The sequence below is a fragment of the Octopus sinensis genome, linkage group LG1, assembly GCF_006345805.1.
Source record: "Octopus sinensis linkage group LG1, ASM634580v1, whole genome shotgun sequence".
In the NCBI taxonomy this organism is placed as follows: Eukaryota; Metazoa; Mollusca; class Cephalopoda; order Octopoda; family Octopodidae; genus Octopus; species Octopus sinensis.
In genome coordinates this window covers 195,200,497-195,222,520 of record NC_042997.1, presented here as the reverse complement: position 1 = coordinate 195,222,520, position 22,024 = coordinate 195,200,497, and the positions used below count along the sequence as shown (strand labels likewise).

Genomic DNA, 22,024 nt, shown 5'->3' with positions numbered 1-22,024 from the left:
TTTCCATTTGATTTTTTTATGTTGATGTACTTGACTCAATAGGTCTCCTAAAAGCTTCTGGAACAGGCTTCACTTAATTGTTAACATTTCTTGTATGTGTTGCATCCTATGGGTGGTCATAGCTGGAAAAGACAAAACACTTAATGAAAAATTCCATGAAAGAACAAAGGCATGTGTCAGTGTGGGTGGTAAGCTCTCGGAACACCTGTTGCAAGAGATGCCCATCATTGTCACATCAGTGCAAAAGAAAGTACTTCCTTAGTAGAAGTGAAGAGTCATATCCATGCTGCTTTAAGAGAACAATCAAATGATGACATTGCTTGAGAGTGAATTGCAGCTACCATGCATGTATGCATGTATGTATTTATGTATATATTTATGTATGTATTTATGTATGTATGTACATATGTATGTATGCATGTATGTATTTATGTATGTATGTACATATGTACATATGTATGTATGTGTCTGTGTTGCTTCTTGAGTTCAAACCAGTTGTTAATAAAGTGGCAAAACTTTTAAAAGTTAAGAGGGTTGCCAGGGTTTGTAAATATGTGCTTTCGTTAGTGCGTGCATGTATGTAGGGTAGGCAGCTGCTCTTATGCTCCATGTGAACGCATCTCTTTAGTACTTAGGTGTTTTGTGTGCTTGTGTGTATGTATGTGTGCGTGTGCATGTATGTGTGTGTGTTTGTGTGCACGTGAGTGTATGTATGTGTGTGTGTATGCATGTGTGTATGCACGTGCGTGTGTATATGTGTGTGTGTGTGCATGAGCATGTATGTGTGTGTGTGTGCATGTATGTGTATGCATGTGTGTATGTATGTGTGTGTGTACGTGTGTGTGTATGCATGTGTGTGTATGTGCATTTATGTGTGCGTGTGCATGTGTGTATGCACGTGCGTGTGTATATGTGTGTGTGTGTGCATGAGCAGGTATGTGTGTGTGTGTGTGCATGTATGTGTATGCATGTGTGTATGTATGTATGTGTGCATGTTTGTGTATATGTGTGCATGTATATGTGTGTATGCATGCATGTGTATGTATATATGTGTGTGCATGTGCATGTATGTGTGTGTGTGTACATCCTTGTCTTTTACATATATGTCTTTGTAGATGCACACAACCAAGTGTTTGCGTATATAAAACAATCTCAGATGGAGATTCTTTGGAATGTCTAACAATTTTTCCCAATGTCTCTCATAGATTAGATTCAGAGGACATGTGTCACTTTCTTTAGATCAACATTTTTATGCATAAATGTATATATGTATGCAAATGTACATATGTATGCATGTATGTATATCATACATACAGTTGCATGTGTGTGTATAGACATACATATGTATTTATAGGCAAACACAAACACTAGCATGTGTTGTATATAAATATATATATATATATATATATATATATATGTGAGGCACAGGAGTAGCTGTGTGGTAAGCAGCTTGCTTACCAACCACATGGTTCCTGGTTCAGTCCCACTGCATGGCACCTTGGGCAAGTGTCTTCTACTATAACCTCGGGCCGACCAAAGCCTTGTGAGTGGATTTGGTAGACGGAAACTGAAAGAAATCCACCATATCTATCTATCTATCTATCTATCTATCTATCTATCTATCTATCTATCTATCTATATCTATCTATCTATCTATCTATCTGTCTGTCTGTCTTTCTGTCTGTGTGTATGTATGTGTGTGTGTGTGTATTTGTGTGTCTGTGTTCGTCTCCCCACCATCTCTTGACAATCGATGGTGGCATGTCTACGTCCCCGTAACTTCGCAGGTCAGCAAAAGAGAGCAATAGAATAAGTACTAGGATTACAAAGAATAAGTCCTGGGGTCGATTTGTTCGACTAAAGGTGGTGCTCCAGCATGGCCGCAATCAAATGACTGAAACAAACAAAAGAATATATATGTATGTATGTATTTATGTGCATACACATACAAACACACATGTATATATATATGCACACACACACACACACACATGTATATGTGAATATATATATGCACAGACACATACACACACATGTATATATAAATATATGCACAGACACATACACACACGTATATATATATATATATATATATATATATATATATATATATACACACACATATATACATACACACACACACACACATATATATATATATATATATATATATATACAATGTGCTCCTTTAACATTTGATATAAATTTATCAAGTTTCGTTTATAAAGTGTTTCCTACCGGTCACCTACTTGTGAGTTAATGGTCAAGTAAAGACACTTCTAGAAATAGTAGGAGAAAATAATTGAACTATGAGTAATAAATGAGCTGGACGCTGAGGAGAGTTGGTCAGCCGAGGTGGTCGCCAAGTAATTAGTCGTTTCACATTGGAATAAATATTTCCAAACAAGGAATAAATATTCTTCTTGTTTATTGACTCATCCTCTTACACACTTTTTCTTAATATCGTTTTTTCTACCTCTTTTTTTTATTTAAATTTCTGAATGAGAGAAGATAGCTCTAGCATTGTTTTAGTTCTCTTCTTCCTCATCATCATCATAATCATAGTCATTGCTGTCGTCATCATGATTATCATTGTCATCATCATCATCATCATCATTATTTTAAAGTCTACTTCCCCATGATTGCATAAGTTAGATGAGGGTATGTTAAGATAAAGTTCTCTACAGCCAGACGGCCTTCCTCTTGCCAAAAATATGGTCAAGTACTTCGGTTGATTTAATCAACTGATACTGGGGTCACCTAGGTTTCTTCAAGCAAGAGATGTGTTACATCATCATCATCATCGTTTAACGTCCGTTTTCGATGCTAGCATGGGTTGGACGGTTCGACCGGGGTCTGGGAAGCCAGGAGGCTGCACCAGGCTCAAGTCTGATCTGGCAGTGTTTCTACAGCTGGATGCCCTTCCAAACGCCAACCACTCCGTGAGTGTAGTGGGTGCTTTTTACGCGGCACTGGCACAGGTGCCAGGTGAGGCTGGCAACGTCCACGATCGGTTGGTGCTTTTTACGTGCCACCATATGCAATAGACTGGTGGTTGCATGGGCGCAAAAGCTATGTTGTTATCCTCATTCCGTAAACGGTGGCTTTTTGTGTAGACTAGAGTCTGAAAGTTTACCACACCATAGTGGGTTACACCACAGTTCCTCTGCTTTGTGGCAGAAGTAGGAAGAAAGAGTGAGAGAAAGTTGAGGTGAAAGAGTACAGTGGGGTTCACCACCATTCCCGCCAGAGCCTCGTGGAGCTTAGGTGTTTTTGCTCAATAAACACTCACAATGCCCGGACTGGGAATCGAAACCGCATTCTTACAACTGTGAGTCCGCTTCCCTAACCACTGGGCCATTGTGCCTCCACTGCTGTTGTTGCTTTTGCGACTGTAATATGCTAGCTAATAGGTCTTCCTTAAAGAACTTTTTATGACATGGTTTCCGTATATGTCACCTTAGTGTTGTGCACAAGACAGTGTGATATAGAGTACCATAGAATGGGGTAGACACCAACTGTGTCCACTTGATGTATTCCCAATAGTCTGCCAACAACTGTAACCAATCCAAAACAACTCTGAATGAACTATAACAACTTCTCAATAATTCCCTGCAACTCCATGAACTCACGAACGGCACCTTTTGACTTCCTGCGATCTCTCCTCTCTTATTTCTTTACTGCCCACAAGGGGCTACACACAGAGAGGACAAACAAGGACAGACAACGGATTAAGTCGATTATATCGACCCCAGTGTGTAACTCATACTTATTTAATCAACCCTGAAAGGATGAAAGGCAAAGTCGACCTTGGCGGAATTTGAACTCAGAACATAAAGACAGACGAAATACCGTTAAGCATTTCGCCCGGCGTGCTAACGTTTCTGCCAGCTCGCCGCCTTCAATTTCTCCTCTCTTACTCTGTCAAACACACTGATACTTATACAAGTTTGACTTGTCCATTCTCACAGGGGATGTCATGATTCTCACTATAACAATATGTATTATGTATCATCATCTTCATCGCTTAACGTCCATTTTCCATGCTAGCATGAGTTGGACGGTTCGACTGGGGTCTGGGAAGCCAGGAGGCTGCACCAGGCTCCAATCAGATCTGGCAGTATTTCTACAGCTGGATGCCCTTCCTGATGCCAACCATTCCATGAGTGTAGTGGGTGTTTTTTACGTGCCACCAGCACAGGTGCCAGGGGAGGCTGACAATGGCCACGATCAGTTGGTACTTTTTACGGGCCACTGGCACAGACACCAGTCAAGGCGGCGCTGGCATCGGCCACGTTCGGATGGTACTTTTTACGTTCTACCATCACGGGTATCACAACTACAATTTCCATTTGACATTTATTTTGATGTTAATGTACTTGACTCAATAGGTCTCCTCAAGCACAGCCGGTTGCCCTACGATCCAAGGTAAGCACAGCAGGCCATCCTGCGAGTCATGAACTCACTTCATGTATGTAATGTATGTATGTAATGATTAAATTGGATTTAGTGGTACAAACAGGAAAATAGAATTCAAAATATGTCAACGGATACATTTTTTTATTAATAATCATCAGAAGTTATAGAGTGACTCAACAGCCGAGAATTTTGTGTTGGCACTTCGACCTGTGAGTCACTGTAACCTACCGACTATCAATAAAAAAGAAAAGTAATAAATTAAATTAGTGCCACCCCCATCGACTTTGTTGCCTCATAAATTCCAGAAAATCGATATTTTTTAATGAGATTTTCTACAAATACTCTTCAAATGGTCTACATTCTATGACATCGGAATTTGTCATGAAAAATGTTTTTCTGTAGGTGAGAATGGTACTCTTTTACTTGTTTCAGTCATTTGACTGTGGCCATGCTGGAGCATCACCCTTAGTCGAGCACATCGACCCCAGGACTTATTCTTTGTAATCCTAGTACTTATTCTATTGGTCTCTTTTGCCGAACTGCTAAGTTACGGGGATGTTAGCACACCAGCAATGGTTGTCAAGTGATGTTGGAGGGGACAAACACAGACACACAAACATATATACATATATATATATATATATATATATATATATATATATATACATATATATGACAGGCTTCTTTCAGTTTCCGTCTACCAAATCCACTCACAAGGCTTTGGTCGGCCTGAGGCTATAGTAGAGGACACTTGCCCAAAGTGCCACAAAGTGGGATTGAACCCGGAACCAAGTAGTTAGTAAACCAGCTACTTACCATACAGCCACTGCTACGCCTATAGGGTAGTTCGGAAATTCACATGAATTTCTTTACACATAACTTTCAGAAAAATGGGTAACATTTAATGAAAATTTCTATGACTACCGTTCAGAGGGTATAGATTATGAATATATCAGAATTTAATATGAAAGGAAATTTGGTGAGCTCGTACACATACATAGTAACACACGTCATATATATCTACAAAATGAAACTTGAAATTTCAGAAAAAGTTGTAATGTGTGTCAGTATGTACGTGTGCCATGCCCACTGTTTTTCTTTCACATCAGATTCTGATATAATCGTAATTCACACACTCTGAAAAAGTATTTGCAGAATGGCTGTGTGGTAAGTAGATTGCTTACCAGCCACATGGTTCTGGGTTCAGTCCCACTGTGTGGCTCCTTGAGCAAGTGTCTTCTACTATAGTCTTGGGCCGACCTAAGCCTTGTGAGTGGATTTTGTAGACAGAAAGTGTAAAAATCCCGTCGTATATATATGTGTGTGTGTGTGTGTTTGCGCCCCAACATCGCTTGACAACCGATGCTGGTGTGTTTACGTCACCGTAACTTAGAGGTTCGGCAAAAGAGACCGATAGAATAAGTACTAGGCTTACAAAGAATAAGTCCTGGGGTCGATTTGCTCGACTAAAGGCGGTGCTCTAGCATGGCCACAGTCACATGACTGAAACAAGTAAAAGAGTATTCGTCTGAAAGTTATGAGGAAACAGAGCCACATCGTGCGACTTTTACGAACCTCCTTTTCCCATCCACAGAAAAAAAAATTTTTTTTCACAATAAATTCCAATATAATCAGAATCTACACCACCTGAAGCATATTTGTAGAAAATTTCATGAAAAAATACCCATTTTTTTGGAAGTTATGAAGAAACAAATCGAGGAGGGGGGGTGCGCATATGTATGTATGCCAAATATATATATTGGACGTTGTTATATTTTGTTCTGCGCATGATTTCCCCAATCTGCAGGAAAAGGTTTGGAGCCCACTGCTGCAAGGGAATTGTTGTCCGACCCGCAACCTACTCTTTCAATGCTGTCTTCTTAAATACATTAGAAATAATAATAACATTTATTTCTTTATTGCCCACAGGGGGTTAAACATAGAGGGGACAAACAAGGACAAACAAACGGATTAAGTCGATTACATCGATCCCAGTGCGTAACTGGTACTTATTTAATCGACCCCGAAAGGATGAAAGGCAAAGTCGACCTCGGCAGAATTTGAACTCAGAACGTAAAAACAGACGATATACCTATTCCTTTACTACCCACAAGGGGCTAAACACAGAGGGGACAAACAAGGACAGACAAACGGATTAAGTCGATTACATCGACCCCAGTGTGTAACTGGTACTTAATTTATCGACCCCGAAAGGATGAAAGGCAAAGTCGACCTCGGTGGAATTTGAACTCAGAATGTAACGGCAGACGAAATACGGCTACGCATTTCGCCCGGTGTGCTAACGATTCTGCCAGCTCGCCGCCTTATTAATAGAAATAATAATATTGTCAGGGGAGAGTTATTTCCCCTACTTTCAAAATGGCTTTCCAGTATTCGGCTCGGTTAAATCACTCCAATATTCGACCCCTTCAATCACTTTTATGGATAAATTTGGTTGGCGGAATTTTAATTGTTGGACTTTTCGTTATTCGAACAGAAATTACACGAAATGTTATAGCTGCCAGTGAAATTGCTTGCCTCCTTGTCGCATTTCATTGCATTCTTTTGTGGTTTGCCCAATTAGGAAACACCAAAGTTCTTCTCGCAAAACAATTGAAAGTAAGTTTATATATTTATCATTTTTTTAAAAACAAATATGTAATAATATATACATAAAATTACACACACACATGTATATATATATATATATAAACATAAGGCATTAGACAGTGCGAAGGTGTTCTGTAATAGTTTAAAATTTACAAACACAGCAACAACAAATAAAATATTTTTAGTTTCCTTTTTATCCAAAATAAATGTTTTATACTTAATGTATAAAGTTTACAAAATGCAATAAAATATTTCGTCGAAATGAAACACCAAAGTCGACGTTAGTCTCATTTTGCACATGGAATAATTTCACTTTATGAATGTTTCGCTTTTCACCCAAACAAATCCACCTTTTACAGATATTTTTACAAACACTCTGTAATAAACTGCATAAAATAGCAACACGGCGTTTAAAAGTTACTTCAATAATTTTATTTATTTTATTCTTCTTATAAATGCTTAAAAAAAAGTAGGAATAAAGCATCTATATTATTTATTGAAGGTGATGCAAGTAGGAGTGAAAAGAGGAAGTGCAAAAAAGTGAAATGGTTCGAGGTTTGACGAAATGCGGTGTAAAAACTTAAACGTTTTCGGTAGAACCCTCCGACGAGAAGTTCTATTAACAACGTTTAGCTTTTCTTCCATATGGCAAAAATTATTTATTCCATTTCGTGAACCTCTTTTTACGCACGTAAATTGAACAATTATCGGAGAGTCTATGTCTTCTTGCAACTACATAGACTACATTCCTAAATAAGAGTCGAAAATCATCTCGTGCAATCCCAAACCGTAATTTTTTCAGTTGTGTGTGTTTTAAGTTCCATAGATTGCAATTCTACAAAAGGAAGGGACAGAGGCGAAGTTTTGGAATAGCTGTCACTAATTCATGGGCATTCTTTCGATATAACTCGACAAAGTCTTCTTGTGAACGTGACCTGGGCATTATTGTCGACAGCGATTTGCGTTGGACAAAACACATTGCTAAAATTGCCAAGAAGTCTGAGGGTGTCCTGGCATCACTCACTAAGTCCTTTGTGAGCCGCTCTCCAGCTATCTATCTGCGGCTTTATATAGCTATGGTGCGACCTCACCTGGAATTTGCATCACCGGTCTGGAACCCATATCTTGCCCAGGATATTAATCGTCTGGAAACCGTTCAGCGACGTGCAACAAACAGAATACCCTCCATCAGGCATTTGCCATATTCTGAACGCCTTACTTCCCTGGGCATGGATACATTGAAACTCCGACGTCTGGCAACTGACTTGGCAGATACCCATAAAATTATTAACCATCTTACCAACAATAACTCTGAGCACTTTTTCAAACTCCATCTGTCTAACACCCGTGGACATGTTTACAAAGTCAGAAAACAGCACAGCTCCAATGACTTTCGGAAACATTTTTTTATGCTAAGAGTTGCTTAAGCATGGAACAAACCGCCGACATCAGTTGTTAGTTGTCGGAGCACTGCATCCTTCAAAACTTCCATGCTTCCTGAGATTCGCCAACACTACACCTGATTTTCTCCCCTCCATACACACACAAGCATCATATAGTCTACCTTTCATTCTGAGAGAGAGAGAGAGAGAGTCCTTTTGTTGTCAGCAGAGGAAGATCTGGAAAATACTTATTCTACTATACAAAACATGGCCACTTTTCTTGGTTCCTCCCCATCTCTCAGCTGAGATATCCTGTCTTACAAGCTACTCAGTGACACCTACTGGTACCATGTAAAAAGCACCTGTACCAGTACCACTTAATAAGCACCATTGCGGAGACCTCTTTCGGTCACGAATGACCGTGGGATTGCACCTAGAAAGTTACCCTCCGAGGCACAAGTCCAGGCAAGGTTGTTTATGGATGACCAGCAGTCACCCATGCATACCGGCCTCCCCTCTCCACGCCACTGATGTTACCCAAGGGAAAGGCAAAGGCCGATACAGCTTGGCACCAGTGACATTGCAACTCATTTCTACAGCTGAGTGAACTGGAGCAACGTAGAATAAAGTATATTGCTCAAGAACACAACATGCAGCCCGGTCCGGGATTCGAACTCACAACCTCACGGTTGTAAGCTCGATGCTCTAACCACTAAGCCATGCGAATTCACCAATAAGCACCAGTGCCATGTAAAAAAGTATCAATGCTGGTGTGATGCAAAGGGCACTCATGTTGGCACTATGTGAAAAGCACATGTGCTGGCGCCATGTGCAACGCACCCATGCCAATGCCACATGAAGAGCACCCACACTGTTGCCATGTAAAAAGCAGCCAGTACACTCTGTAAAGTGGTTGGCATTAGGAAGAGCATCCAGCCATAGAAATCCTGCTAAAACAGATGACTGGAGGCTGGTGCAGCCCACCAGCTTCTCAACTCCTGTCAAACTGTCCAACCCATGCCAGCATGGAAAGCAGATGTTAAAAGGATGATGATGAAAACTTGCATATACTATTTGTGTTTTTACCAAGCTAACATGGGCTGCCTGAGTTTGTAAATATATTAGTTCTTTATGAGTGTTTTCATGTAGGACAATTTGAGAACTTTAAGTTATTCGGTAAACTACTTCTACATGCTACTTACTAACAATCTACTTACTAATAAGCATTATTAGTTCTCTATTATACTATTTTGTACATACATATATAATAAGTACATGTTTACTTTGGAGAAATATGTAAAGGTCAAACTAATTATTTAGAACACCAACAGGCTCTAGGACTTCTCTGAAATGATAATTGAGAGCAGAATAGTCAGGCAAACTGTGTCAGGTGAAATTATGTGCCTTGCCAAGAAATTAGAACAAAACGTCTTTAGGAAAGTTTGAACTCATTAGATGACATAACTCTGTAGCTTGTAGTATAGCAACATCAGAGCTCATTTCTGCCTCCTCCTCATCATTAAACGTCCACTTTCCATACTAGCATGGGTTGGACGATTTTGACTGAGGGCTGGTGAACCAGATGGCCGTACCAGGCTCCAATCTTCATCTGGCAGAGTTTCTACAGCTGGATGCCCTTCCTAACGCCAACCACTCCGAGAGTGTAGTGGGTGCTTTTTACATGCCACCGGCACGGGGCCAATCAGGCGGTACTGGCAATGACCTCGCTTGAATTAGTTTTGTAACACAAATTTAAATACAGACACTTAAGTATCCTCAAAACCCTGTCGAAGATGAAGAATAAAATCATCATCATCATTAAACGTCCACTTTCCATGCTAGCATGGGTTGGACGATTTTGACTGAGGACTGGTGAACCAAATGGCTGCACCAGGCTTCAATCTTGATCTGGCGGAGTTTCTACAGCTGGATGCCCTTCCTAACACCAACCACTCCGAGAGTGTAGTGGGTGCTTTTTACATGCAAATGGTACGGGGGCCAGTCAGGCGGTACTGGTAACGATGTCGCTTGAATCTTTTTACACATCCCACCGGCACAGATGACAGTAAGGCGACATTGGTTGGTCTTGTAAAATCAAAACATGTCTGAAGTTGTTACTGTATGACTAAAGATTAGACTTACTCTCCACTACTGACCACATGCAATTAATTAACATTTTAGGATTATTGTTCCCTCATCATCGTCTTCATCATTTAATGTCTGTTTTTCATACTGGCATGGGTTGGATGGTTTGAGAGAGTTTGACAAGCTGCATCAGGCCTCCTATTACTATAATGGCTTCTGCTTCTCAGAATTGGCTGAGTTCATGCTACCTCCATGATTTCTACACTTGTATGTCCTTCCTAATGCCAACCATATTACAGTGGGTACTGGGTGCTTTTTACATTTTTCATGCCACTGGCACTAGTGGGGTCGCCTAGTAACTTGCAAGACACAAAAAGAACAGGGGGAAAAGGAAAAGCTTCTGCAACTAAGTGAGTGGAGGTGGTGGCTTTATGATGGGTGTTGAAAGGCTAAAGTGTAATAAAGGGACAAGCACCCATATTATACAGGGTGTTCAAAAAGTCTCTCATCATCATCATCGTTTAACGTCCGCTTTCCATGTTAGCATGGGTTGGAAGATTTTGACTGAGGACTGTATACCATTTGTGAAGTAGTGTTGCAGTTATATTGCTATAACTATTTCTTTATATCCGTACGAGTTATTAATTAATCTAAACTATCATCAATGCCATTTATAATTATTAGCAGAAATATAGGCGCAGGAATAGCTGTGTGGTAAGTAGCTTACTTACCAACCACATGGTTCTGGGTTCAGTCCCACTGCGTGGCACCTTTGGCGAGTTTCTTCTGCTATAGTCTCGGGCCAACCAAAGCTTTGTGAGTGGATTTGGTAGACGGAAACTGAAAGAAGCGCGTCGTATATATATATATATACGGTGGCACGTAAAAAGCACCCACTACACTCACAGAGTGGTTGGCGTTAGGACGGGCATCCAGCTGTAGAAACACTGCCAGATCAGACTGGGCCCGGTGTAGCCTTCTGGCTTCCCAGACCCCAGTTGAACCGTCCAACCCATGCCAGCATGTGAAGCGGACGTTAAATGATGATGATATATATATATATATATATGTGTGTGTGTGTTTGTCCCACCAATATTGCTTGACAACCGATGCAGGTGTGTTTACGTCCCTGAAACGTATCGGTTTGGCAAAAGAGACCGATAGAATAAGTTCTAGGCTTACAAAGAATAAGTCCTGGGGTCGATTTGCTCGACTAAAGGCAGTGCTCCATCATGGCCGCAGTCAAATGACTGAAATAAGTAAAAAGAAAAATATAATATTTAGTTATTTTGATTTTGTCGAAGATGTTCCCGTATTCTGTTCAAAAGATGATGAATCTAGGACGGCACGATCCAATGCGTAACTATCGTTTTTACTTTGTTGCCTCCCTTGTTTGCAGAATTATTTCCCTTTACAATGTAATTTTTTTAGCTTTCATTGAATGGCTTCAAAACGTAAAAAAAGAAGACAGGCGTTAAATGTTGTATTTAGGAATGGTCATGTTGCCAGTTTAGCCAATAAAAACACACGCACTATATATTTGGTGTTAATTTGCTTCAGCTTTATTTATTTTTTATATTAATCTTAATCTTATTTCGGCCTGAGTTCTTTATTGGCTAAACTAGCAACATGACCATTCCTAAATACAACATGTTTCAACACACGATTTCATATCAAGAATCTTGCAAAACAAATTTATAAACGTAAAGACGTTAAATGATAATGAGTTAATTCTCTCTTAGGTGGGTTGCCCTTCATTGTAGCTTCAAATAAAATATTCTTCATACTATTCATTCACCAATTATATTTTTATACATAATTCCGTTTCCCCTTCTTTTTTTTTCCAGGCTTTTATCAAAGGTGCTACTGTTCTCTTCTTCTCTTGTCTATTTTACTACTTTATGGCTGTTTGCTTTGGCGCCCCTCTTTTCACGTAAGTACCTCACATCACCCTTTTTTAAACTTCACAGAAAAACATACAGGTTGTTGTTGTTTATATCTAAGTTGACTGCAATTGAGTAGATCTATGATCAAAGGCATTCCAACCATGACCATCCCATCTTTTTTCCAGACATAGTAGCATGATAAAACTCAGATGATAAAACTCAGTGTGGAATTCCTTTTCTTTTTAAGACTGCAAGGTGTGGTTTAACCCTTTAGCATTCAGATCCCTTTGTCAAATGTAATACTTATTTACTCCCATTATTAAGCTTCAAGATTAGTAGCTTCAAGATTTAGACGATGTGATTGCTTATTTCTAGAATGACAATGTCCCAGTTGAACTCTCTTTGTTTCCCCCAATTCACCAATCCCAATATTCCCTGTCGACACCTTCTTGAATTACTTACCTTTTTCACTTTCTATAATTGCAGACATACAAGTGAAACATTCCACTTTGCCATGTTACTCTCCTGTTGTACAATCCTTCCAGTATTAATCTCAGTCGGTGCCAACTTCAGTTTATGGTTAAAAATATTCGTTGAGAACAGGTGAGTTGAGTACAGTTTCTTTTGTTGGCATTTCTGCGACTGTCTGGTGTGTAAATGGACAACAAAGTGAGTGAATATTTAGATTGATGTGGAATAGGAACAGCATCGTCCAGCTGTGAAAACAACTGCTTAACCCTTTCGTTACTGTATTTATTTTGAGATGCTTCGTGTTTCTTTCAATTACTTTAAATATAACAAAGAATTTAGGAGTGGCTGTGTGGTAAGTAGCTTGCTAACCAACCACATGGTTCCGGGTTCAGTCCCACTGCGTGGCATCTTGGGCAAGTGTCTTCTGCTATAGCCCCGGGCCGACCAATGCCTTGTGAGTGGATTTGGTAGACGGAAACTGAAAGAAGCCTGTCGTATATATGTATATATATATATAAGTGTGTGTGTATATGTTTGTGTGTCTGTGTTTGTCCCCCTAGCGTTGCTTGACAATCGATGCTGGTGTGTTTACGTCCCCGTCACTTAGCGGTTCGGCAAAAGAGACCGATAGAATAAGTACTGGGCTTACAAAGAATAAGTCCCGGAGTCGATTTGCTTGACTAAAGGCGGTGCTCCAGCATGGCCACAGTCAAATGACTGAAACAAGTAAAAGGGTAAAGAGTAAGAGTTATCATTCAGCTAGTGTTGGAAGATAAATTTTGACTTGAGTTTGGTGGAAGATTTTAATTCAAAACTTATGAAAACGAGACATTTGTACTCAGAGCCAGAGGCGTTTTCAGCCGGGTTATTATCAAAAGGGTTAAATTAATCATTTGTTAACCATTTTGTTACCATATTTCCATTGAGATATTCTGTGTTTCTTTCAATTAATTTTAAATGTAACAAAGGATTTAGTAAAATAACTTAGTTATCATTCAGCTAGTGTTAGGAACATAGATTTTAATTCAAAACTTATGAAAACGAGACATTTGTACACAGAGCCAGAGCCGGTTTCAGCCGGGTTGGTATCAAAAGGGTTAAATAAGGGATATGAGACATTTCAGCACAGCCATTTGGGTGCCAGTTAATTTGGCATTGTAATGTTTCTCTTGTTCTCTACCTCCCTCTCATCTTTCTCTGTGTATGAGCATCATCATCATCATCATTGAACGTCCACTTTCCATGCTAGCTTGGGTTGGACGATTTGACTGAGGTCCTAACGCCAACCACTCTGAGAGTATCATCATTTAATGTTCGTTTTCCATGCTAGCATGGGTTGGATGGTTTGACAGGAGCTGGAAAAGCTAGGAGCCGCACCAGGTCTCATTGGCATGGTTTCTACAAGGTGATAATTTCCCTAACCTTTCAAACAAAAATTGCCTCAATGACCTGACAGTTTCCTTAGGAAGATTGCAAATAAACACATTTATTTATGCCTGTGATAGGTACAGGCATGGCTGTGAAGTAAGAAGCTTGCTTCCCTACCACATGATCTCTGGTTAAATTCGACTGTGTGACTCCTTAGGCAAGTCTCTTGATAAAAGTGTTGTGAATGGATTTTGTAGACAGAAACAGAAAGAAGTTCATTGTGTGTACATATATAGGCTGATGCTGGTGTCACACAAAAAGCACCTTTCAAGTGTTTGACCACATGGAGACAATGACAGATGACCGAGACCTTTGGCAGCCTGCCTTGCTTAAGAAGAAGACCCATCAAGCCAGGTGAAATTGTCGTCATGGCAGATACTGGCACCCATGCTGGTGGCATGTAAAAATACCCATTATACTCCTGGAGTGGTTGGCATTAGGAAGGGCATCCAGCCGTGGAAACCATGCCAAATTAGACTGGAGTCTGGTGCAGCCCCTCAGCTTACCAGCCTTGGTCAAACCATCCAACCCATGCCAGCATGGACAATGGACGTTAAATAAAGATGATGACATACACCCCCTCCCCCCTGCAAGCATAGAACATGGATGTTGATGATGATGGTATATACGTTTGTGTGTGTGTGTACATGCGCTAATGTACTGTCTCCTTGCTTTGATTCCATGTGATAGCTGAATGGAAAAGTGGACATTAACCCTTTTGTTACCAACCTGGCTGAAACCAGCTCTGGCTCTGAGTACAAATGTCCTGTTTTCATAAGTTTTGAATTAAAATCTTTCCCCAAACCTTAGTCACAATTTATATTCCTAACACTAGCTTAATGGTAACTAAGTTATTTTACTAAATTCTTTGTTACATTTAAAGTAATTGAAAGAAGCACAGAGCATCTCAACAGAAATACACTAACAAAAGGGTTAAAGCAATGATGATGATGATGATATATATATATATTTATATTTATATAAACACAATAATATGTTTTAGTAACTTGACCAGTTATTTAAATGTTATATAAACTTTAGTTCCTGTCTCAGATTTTCTTAATTTCTAATGTTGCTCAGATGTTAAACAGCAAATGATGTGATGTTTCCAATTTCTTTTCTTTTTTTTTTTTTAAACAGCCCAGATGATGGTTGTGAACAAGTTGCCTTCATTCTGTTTGTTTGTAGCATCATTGGCGCCTGGTTAGGGGCTTTCCCTATTCCTCTCGACTGGGACAGACCATGGCAGGTAAAATATCAATTGCTTTTTACATTCGTTTGGTCTAGAAATACCTTTAAGTGTTGACAAAATGTGGATCTCATTTTAGTTTGACACTGCAAAGATAAGGCGTAGGGGTGGCTGTGTGGTAAGAAGTTTGCTTCTCAACTATATGGTTCCAGGTTCAGTCCCACTGTGTGACATTTTGGGCAAGTGTCTTGTACTATAGCCTCAGGCCAACCAAAGCCCTGTGAGTGGATTTGGTAGATGGAAACTGGAAGAATCAGAGTGTATGTCATCATTTAATGTCCTTCTTCTATGCATGCATGGGTAGGACGATAGACAAGAGCCAGCCAGGTAGAAAACTTCCCTAGACTACTGTGTCTGTTTTGGCAGGGTTTTTTACAGCTCAGCTGGATGCCCTTCCTAACACCAACCTCTCTACAGAATGGACAGAGTGCTTTTTATGTGGCACTAACACAGGCGAGGTTAATTTTGGCATGATTTTTACAGATGGATACACTTCCAATTGCCAACCACTTTACATTGTGGACTGGATGCTTATGTCATCATCATCATCATCGTTTAACATCTGCCTTCCATGCTAGTATGAGTAGGACAGTTTCACAAGAGCCAGGCAGAAGTCTGCACCAGACGCCTGTGACTGTTTAGGCAGGATTTTACAGCTGAATGCTCTGAGTGGACTTAATGCTTTTTATGTGGCACAAGCACAGGCTAGGTGAGTAGTGCTTTTTATGTGGCACAAGCATAGGTGAGGTCAGTTTTGGCAAGGTTTTTACAGCTGGATGCACTTCTGAACACCAGCCACTTTACAGTGTGGACTGGGTGCTTTTAACATGACACCTACACTGACAGGGTCACCAAGTACTTGCAAGATTGACAAAAAAATTTTTTTTCAAGGGTAAAGGAGACATTAGAGGAGGTGTTGGATGATGAAAGGTTATAGTGAGACAGATATAAGTGTCTTGCTGTAGAGGAAGTACAAAGTTACCCAGCTAGAAAGAGAGAGGGAGATCAGGAATGAAGACAGAAACAGCTGCACTGCCACAAAGGAAATACACAGTTGCCCAACCTGAGAGAAGTGCAGGAGAAAGAGAGAGAGTGGGGGACAGCAGGATAGAGATGGTGGCAAAATGCCTGGCATTCTCACAAGGAATGGGGATCAGTGGCACCTAAAAGCACCATCCAAACATGGCTGATGCCAGTACCCGCTGACTGGCTCCTGTGCCTTTGTCCCTGTTTCTCTTGCATCAACTTCAATGTCATAAATATCTCAAAAGATGTGAGAAGGCCATGGTTACTGCCAGCCTCCTCCAAACTAAGCCATTAGAAGTGTTGGATTGAACACTTCAGCTGATCAAAGTTTGACAGTCTAAACCTTCAGTCAACAAAGACAACATTTCTTGTTGATATTTGTAAATTTCAAATCTTTTTTTTTTGCCTTTAATTCATTAAAACTTTAAAAAATATCGAAAAATTAAATATTTTCTTTCTGTATTTGCAGGTGTGGCCAATTAGTTGTGAGATTGGTACCCTATGTGGTTATTTGGTTGGATTGATTGTTAGTTCAGGATTAACTTTCCGTAAAACTAAAAAAGCTTACAAGGTAGTGTAATGACCATTACCGACTTATCTGTCACCATTTCAAACTGTTCACGTGTATTCATTTGTAACGTTGCTGCTCAATACAAAAAAATTCATCATAACAAAAAGTTGACACTAACGTGTTTGCAAATATTTAATAATTCTCTGGTTTTTGCATGAATCCCTCTGGATCATTTCATATTTACAGAGATGAGCCAGTAACAGAGTCCTTACATAGTAACTCTGCCTACAAGAAACCTCAATCAAATCTTCCTCAAACTAAACCCTGATATCTTAGATATAATAATATGTTGGACATTGTCATCCCTGATGTACAAAAAGATGAAAAATTTCTGTTTGATCAGGGCTGCCCTAGGGCTCGGGTCCCAGATGAGCAAATGGATGGATTAATATAAGAAACATAGCAACAAAGTGTTTCGTAACTGAATTTCTAACTATAATACATGTATTTTAACATGTTCACGGTCTTATGTACCACTAATAGCTCATTGCAAACTTCACACAACCGCAATGTGCACCACCAATGGGGTGCAAAGAGCACCATACGAGTGTGATCGTTGACAGAGCGGCTAACCAGCTTCCATGCCAGTGGCACATAAAAGGCACCATTCGAGTGTGATCGTTACCAGCGTTGCCTTACTGGCACTTGTGCCCATGCTAGTAGGGTGCCAAGAGCACCATCCAAGCGTGATCGTTGCCAGAGCAGCCAACTGGCTTCCGTGCCAGTGGCATGTAAAAGGGCACCATTCGAGTGTGATCATTACCAACGATGCCTTACTGGCACTTGTGCTGGTGGCATGTGTAAAAGATTCGAGCGAGGTTGCTGCCAGTACTGCCTGACTGGCCCTGTGCCTGGTGGCTCATAAAAGACCCACTACGCTCTTGGAGTGGTTGGCATTAGGAAGGGCATCCAGCTGTAGAATCTCTGCCAAATCAAGATTGGAGCCTGGTGCAGCCATCTGGTTCGACAGCCCTCAGTCAAAATCGTCCAACCCATGCTAGCATGGAAAGCGGACATTTAATGATGATGATTTTATTCTGCATCTTCAACAGGGTTTCAAGGATACTTAAGTGTCTGTATTTAAATTTGTATTACAAAACTAAATACTATTACTACCTGTTCTAACATTGCCACTTTATTACTAACCAGCTTTTATTTTTTTACATAGACATGAAGTGTCATGTAGTCACGGGAGAAGAAATGAGGAGTTTTGACATTCATGCCTTTACTATTCAATAATTAGTGAAATATAGCAAAGACTAACTAGGATGACTGAGAAGGTATTAATTAATATTTCATTTCTTGAGGGTATTCAGGATGGTTTGCTACAGGATTGTACTGCAGATCTATGGAGAGGCCTGTAGAATAAATGGTTCAATCCTTGAAGGGGTGAGAGCAGATCAAAAGTTGGTGATGGGACGCAGAAATATCAGTGTTATGCCAACTGAGTAATAACGTTACTCAACATCTCAGGAAGCAGGTAGGGACTCAATATTGTATGCTCAGTGTAAACAATGAGTACTGGACAGAAAATGTGTGACTTACAAGAGTAGTTTGTGGAAGTCAGCTTAAATTCTTTTCTACTCTAGGCACAAGGCCTGAAATTTTGATTAGATCAACCCCAGTACGCAACTAGTACTTAATTTATTGACCCCGAAAGGATGAAAGGCAAAGTTGACCTCTGGGGAGTTCGAACTCTGAATGAAATACCACTAAGCATTTTGCCAGGCCTGTTAACGTTTCTGCCAGCTCGCTGCCTTATTCAGCTTATTAAATTAATTATTGTAATGTAAATGGGTAACCCCGTGATGGAGTAGTATCCCAATTCTGATGGGGGAATGTTGGCCTGCTCACCTAGCCAGTAGGGTGGTATCATTCAAAAACTAAAATGATGCAAAGCGCATTGTGATCAGCGATGTGTAACAACATCAGATAATCTAGTCAATCACATGATGTAAGGCGACATAGTGTCAGAAATAGCAGCTATACCTGAATACTCTACCTGTTGTCTTAAACAAAATATGAAAAAGACAGTCACATTAGATAATGTAGTCCTAGATATGTTTAAGAAGACAGGCTGATCACAGTTGTCATGTCTTCCATCAGGGATCCACTCAATCAGGGTTGACAACAACTAAAATAGATTTTTTTTTGACACACGGTGATAAAAGAAAATTTAAATACTTAAACTTTCATGATCAAATGTATCCATCAATGGTCAAACAGCCTTCTTGACTGTCTCAAAATATTTTGCACCCTAGAAGTTAGATGAACTGAAAAAGGTAGAACATTCTAAAAGAAAAGTGTCCTGCATAACGAAGAAAAAGCAAACAAACAGAGACAGCTTGAGAATTGAACTTGCTGCAGATATAGTATGCTGTTATAGTATGCTGCATTTATAGTATGTACTATACCTTATCCACTCCTCCAGTGTACAAGTTCCTTCTCCTTGCAATAAATAAACATATAGACCCACAGAGTCTATGTGTGATTTTAAGTTCGGAGTTTTTTAAAATACATTTCATATCCAAAATTTAATAGAATCTACATACAGAATTAAAATTTTTTATGATGATTCTGGTCCAGGCACTGCTAATAATGCAAAGCAATGAAATTGCAAACATCAAAGAACATTTTGTATGGTATTTGTGTGCATTATTATTCAACGGTTGCCCTCGATTCATTGATTCTTGCTGGTTTTGTACTTTCAGGTGTCGACATAAAAAAAAAGGAAAGTTTAGTAGTGTGAGGTCTGGTGAGGAGAGAGAGATTATTCTGCTAAACCTCTTTGCCCAATTAACCTGTTGGGCAAAATCTCATCAAGGTAAGACCTGACATTACTTCTGTAGTGAAAAGGATGCTCCAACTTGCTGGAAGTAAAACTCCACATCTTCAAAGTCCTCTTGAATGCTTGGCATGACAGATTGTTGCTGTAAGTTCAAGGAAATGGGACCAGCCAGAGTACTGTCAAAAGAGAACGATCCAATTCATCCTTTTTGATGATTAAGCCTTTTAAGCTACACCATGCTGTGACCCCTGATAAATTTACATGATGTTCTTCCATACTATGCAGATTCTCAGGTCCTCACTAGCCGTGGTTGTGATCGTTAATTTAATTTAAATGCAGTCTTATTTCTTTATTGCCCACAAGGTGCTAAACACAGAGGGGACAAACAACGACAGACAAAGGGATTAAGTCGATTACATCGACCCCAGTGCATAACTGGTACTTATTTGATTGACCCCGAAAGGATGAAAGGCAAAGTCGACCTCGGTGGAATTTGAACTCAGTACGTAATGGCAGACGAACGTTCTGAGTTCAAATTCCGCCGAGGTCGACTTTGCCTTTCATCTTTTCAGGGTCGATTACATGAGTACCAGTTACACACTGGGGTCAATGTAATCGACTTAATCCATTTGTCTGTCCCCTCTATGTTTAGCAGGGGACAAACAAGGACAGACAAACGGATTAAGTTGATTCAAATGCAGCCTTATCACTCGAAAGTCTTTGTAGGCAAGTGTGCATCTTCTACATATCAGGCCAAGACCCTCTCTCGAAATTCCACTCTTCAGTCCCCATAATCTTCATTGAGATCATTGACCATTCTTGGAATTGAACTCTTCCAATGACACTACTTGCCTGATTTCGAAACTTCTATCTTTGCAACTCACTTGCTCCATAGATTTTCTTGAACCCTGGCAATACGTTTCTCATATCATTTCTTGCTTAGTGGGTCTTGCTGGGTGTTCGTGGTCGTCCAGAACACTTCTTGTGGACATTTGTAATGTTGTTCAGATGTTAAACAGCCTCAAACTTATTTCTAATTCAAGTGACAGTATGTTGCTTTGGTTGATCTATTCAAAACTCTCTCTCTCTCTCTCTTCTAAACTGTCTTTGCATTTCAATCATATTTTCAAATGCAATACCCACTGTCTCTAATGAGACACTGGGGCATTTTATGTTTGCCTGTATGTGTATATATACACACTCACACAGGCACAATCATGGCTGTGTGGTAAAAAGCTTGCTTCCCTACTGCATGTTTCCAGGTTCAGTCCCACTGCGTGGCACCTTGGGCAGGTGTATTCTACTATAGCTTCAGGCTGACCAGGGCCTTGTGAGTGGATTTGGTGAACAGAAACTGAAAGAAGCCCATTGTATATAAATGTGTGTGTATGTATGTATGTATATATATATACACACACACACACACACACACACGTAAAAAGCACCATTCGATTGTGATCATTATCAGCCAGCGTCACCTTACTGGCACGTGAAAAAACATTCGAGCGAGGTTGTTGCCAGTGCCGCTGGACTGGCTCCTGTGCAGGTGGCACGTAAAAAACACCATTTGAGCGTGGCCGTTGCCAGTACCGCCTGACTGGCCCTTGTCTACACAGTAGGACTGAACCCAGAAACAAGCTTCTTACCATACAGCCAAGCCTGTGCCTATGTATATATATATGTGTGTATATATATATGTATAAACACAAGTGATAATTTATGGAAATACAATATTGTGAATACTATGAACTTTATTATAACTTTTTGTGCTCATTCTTATACACATCCAACAGTGGGTATGAAAATAGAACTGGACAGATTATTTTGCTACAAAAAAAAAAAAAGAAAAAACAACCAACACTACAAAACCTGTTGTAGATGTTTTTTTTCTTTTTCATTAAAATTGTATTTTTTTTTTTTTTCTTTTGCATTGAAAAACAAAATAAAAAGAGAAAAATATATGTAATATATTTTTAATAAATTTAAATTTTCTTTTTTTTTCATAATAGCTGATATATATATATATATATATATATATATATGTATTTTTTTTTTTTAAATCAATAACAATTTGTATTATGACAATTTCTAATGAATTTCTTCTATCAG

General features: G+C 39.6%; 1 protein-coding gene across 1 annotated transcript; it reads left to right on the top strand.

The window, feature by feature from the left end:
• Positions 1–6,759: 6,759 nt before the first annotated feature.
• Positions 6,760–20,355, top strand: LOC115231889 (phosphatidylinositol-glycan biosynthesis class F protein). Its single transcript, XM_029801815.2, has 6 exons — positions 6,760–7,038; positions 12,344–12,429; positions 12,869–12,985; positions 15,422–15,530; positions 17,026–17,127; positions 19,839–20,355. The coding sequence occupies exons 1-6, from the start codon at positions 6,799–6,801 to the stop codon at positions 19,848–19,850; spliced, it is 666 nt and encodes a 221-aa protein (XP_029657675.1). The 5' UTR covers positions 6,760–6,798; the 3' UTR covers positions 19,851–20,355.
• The last annotated feature ends 1,669 nt before the right edge of the window (positions 20,356–22,024 follow it).

Bases quoted from the DNA above. Each gene is read 5' to 3' on its own strand.
- LOC115231889 (XM_029801815.2), top strand. From the start codon at position 6,799: ATGGCTTTCCAGTATTCGGCTCGGTTAAATCACTCCAATATTCGACCC. The intron at 7,039-12,343 runs GTAAGTTTATAT...TTTTTTTTCCAG, and splicing joins TTCTCGCAAAACAATTGAAA to GCTTTTATCAAAGGTGCTAC. The intron at 12,430-12,868 runs GTAAGTACCTCA...CTATAATTGCAG, and splicing joins TTTGGCGCCCCTCTTTTCAC to ACATACAAGTGAAACATTCC.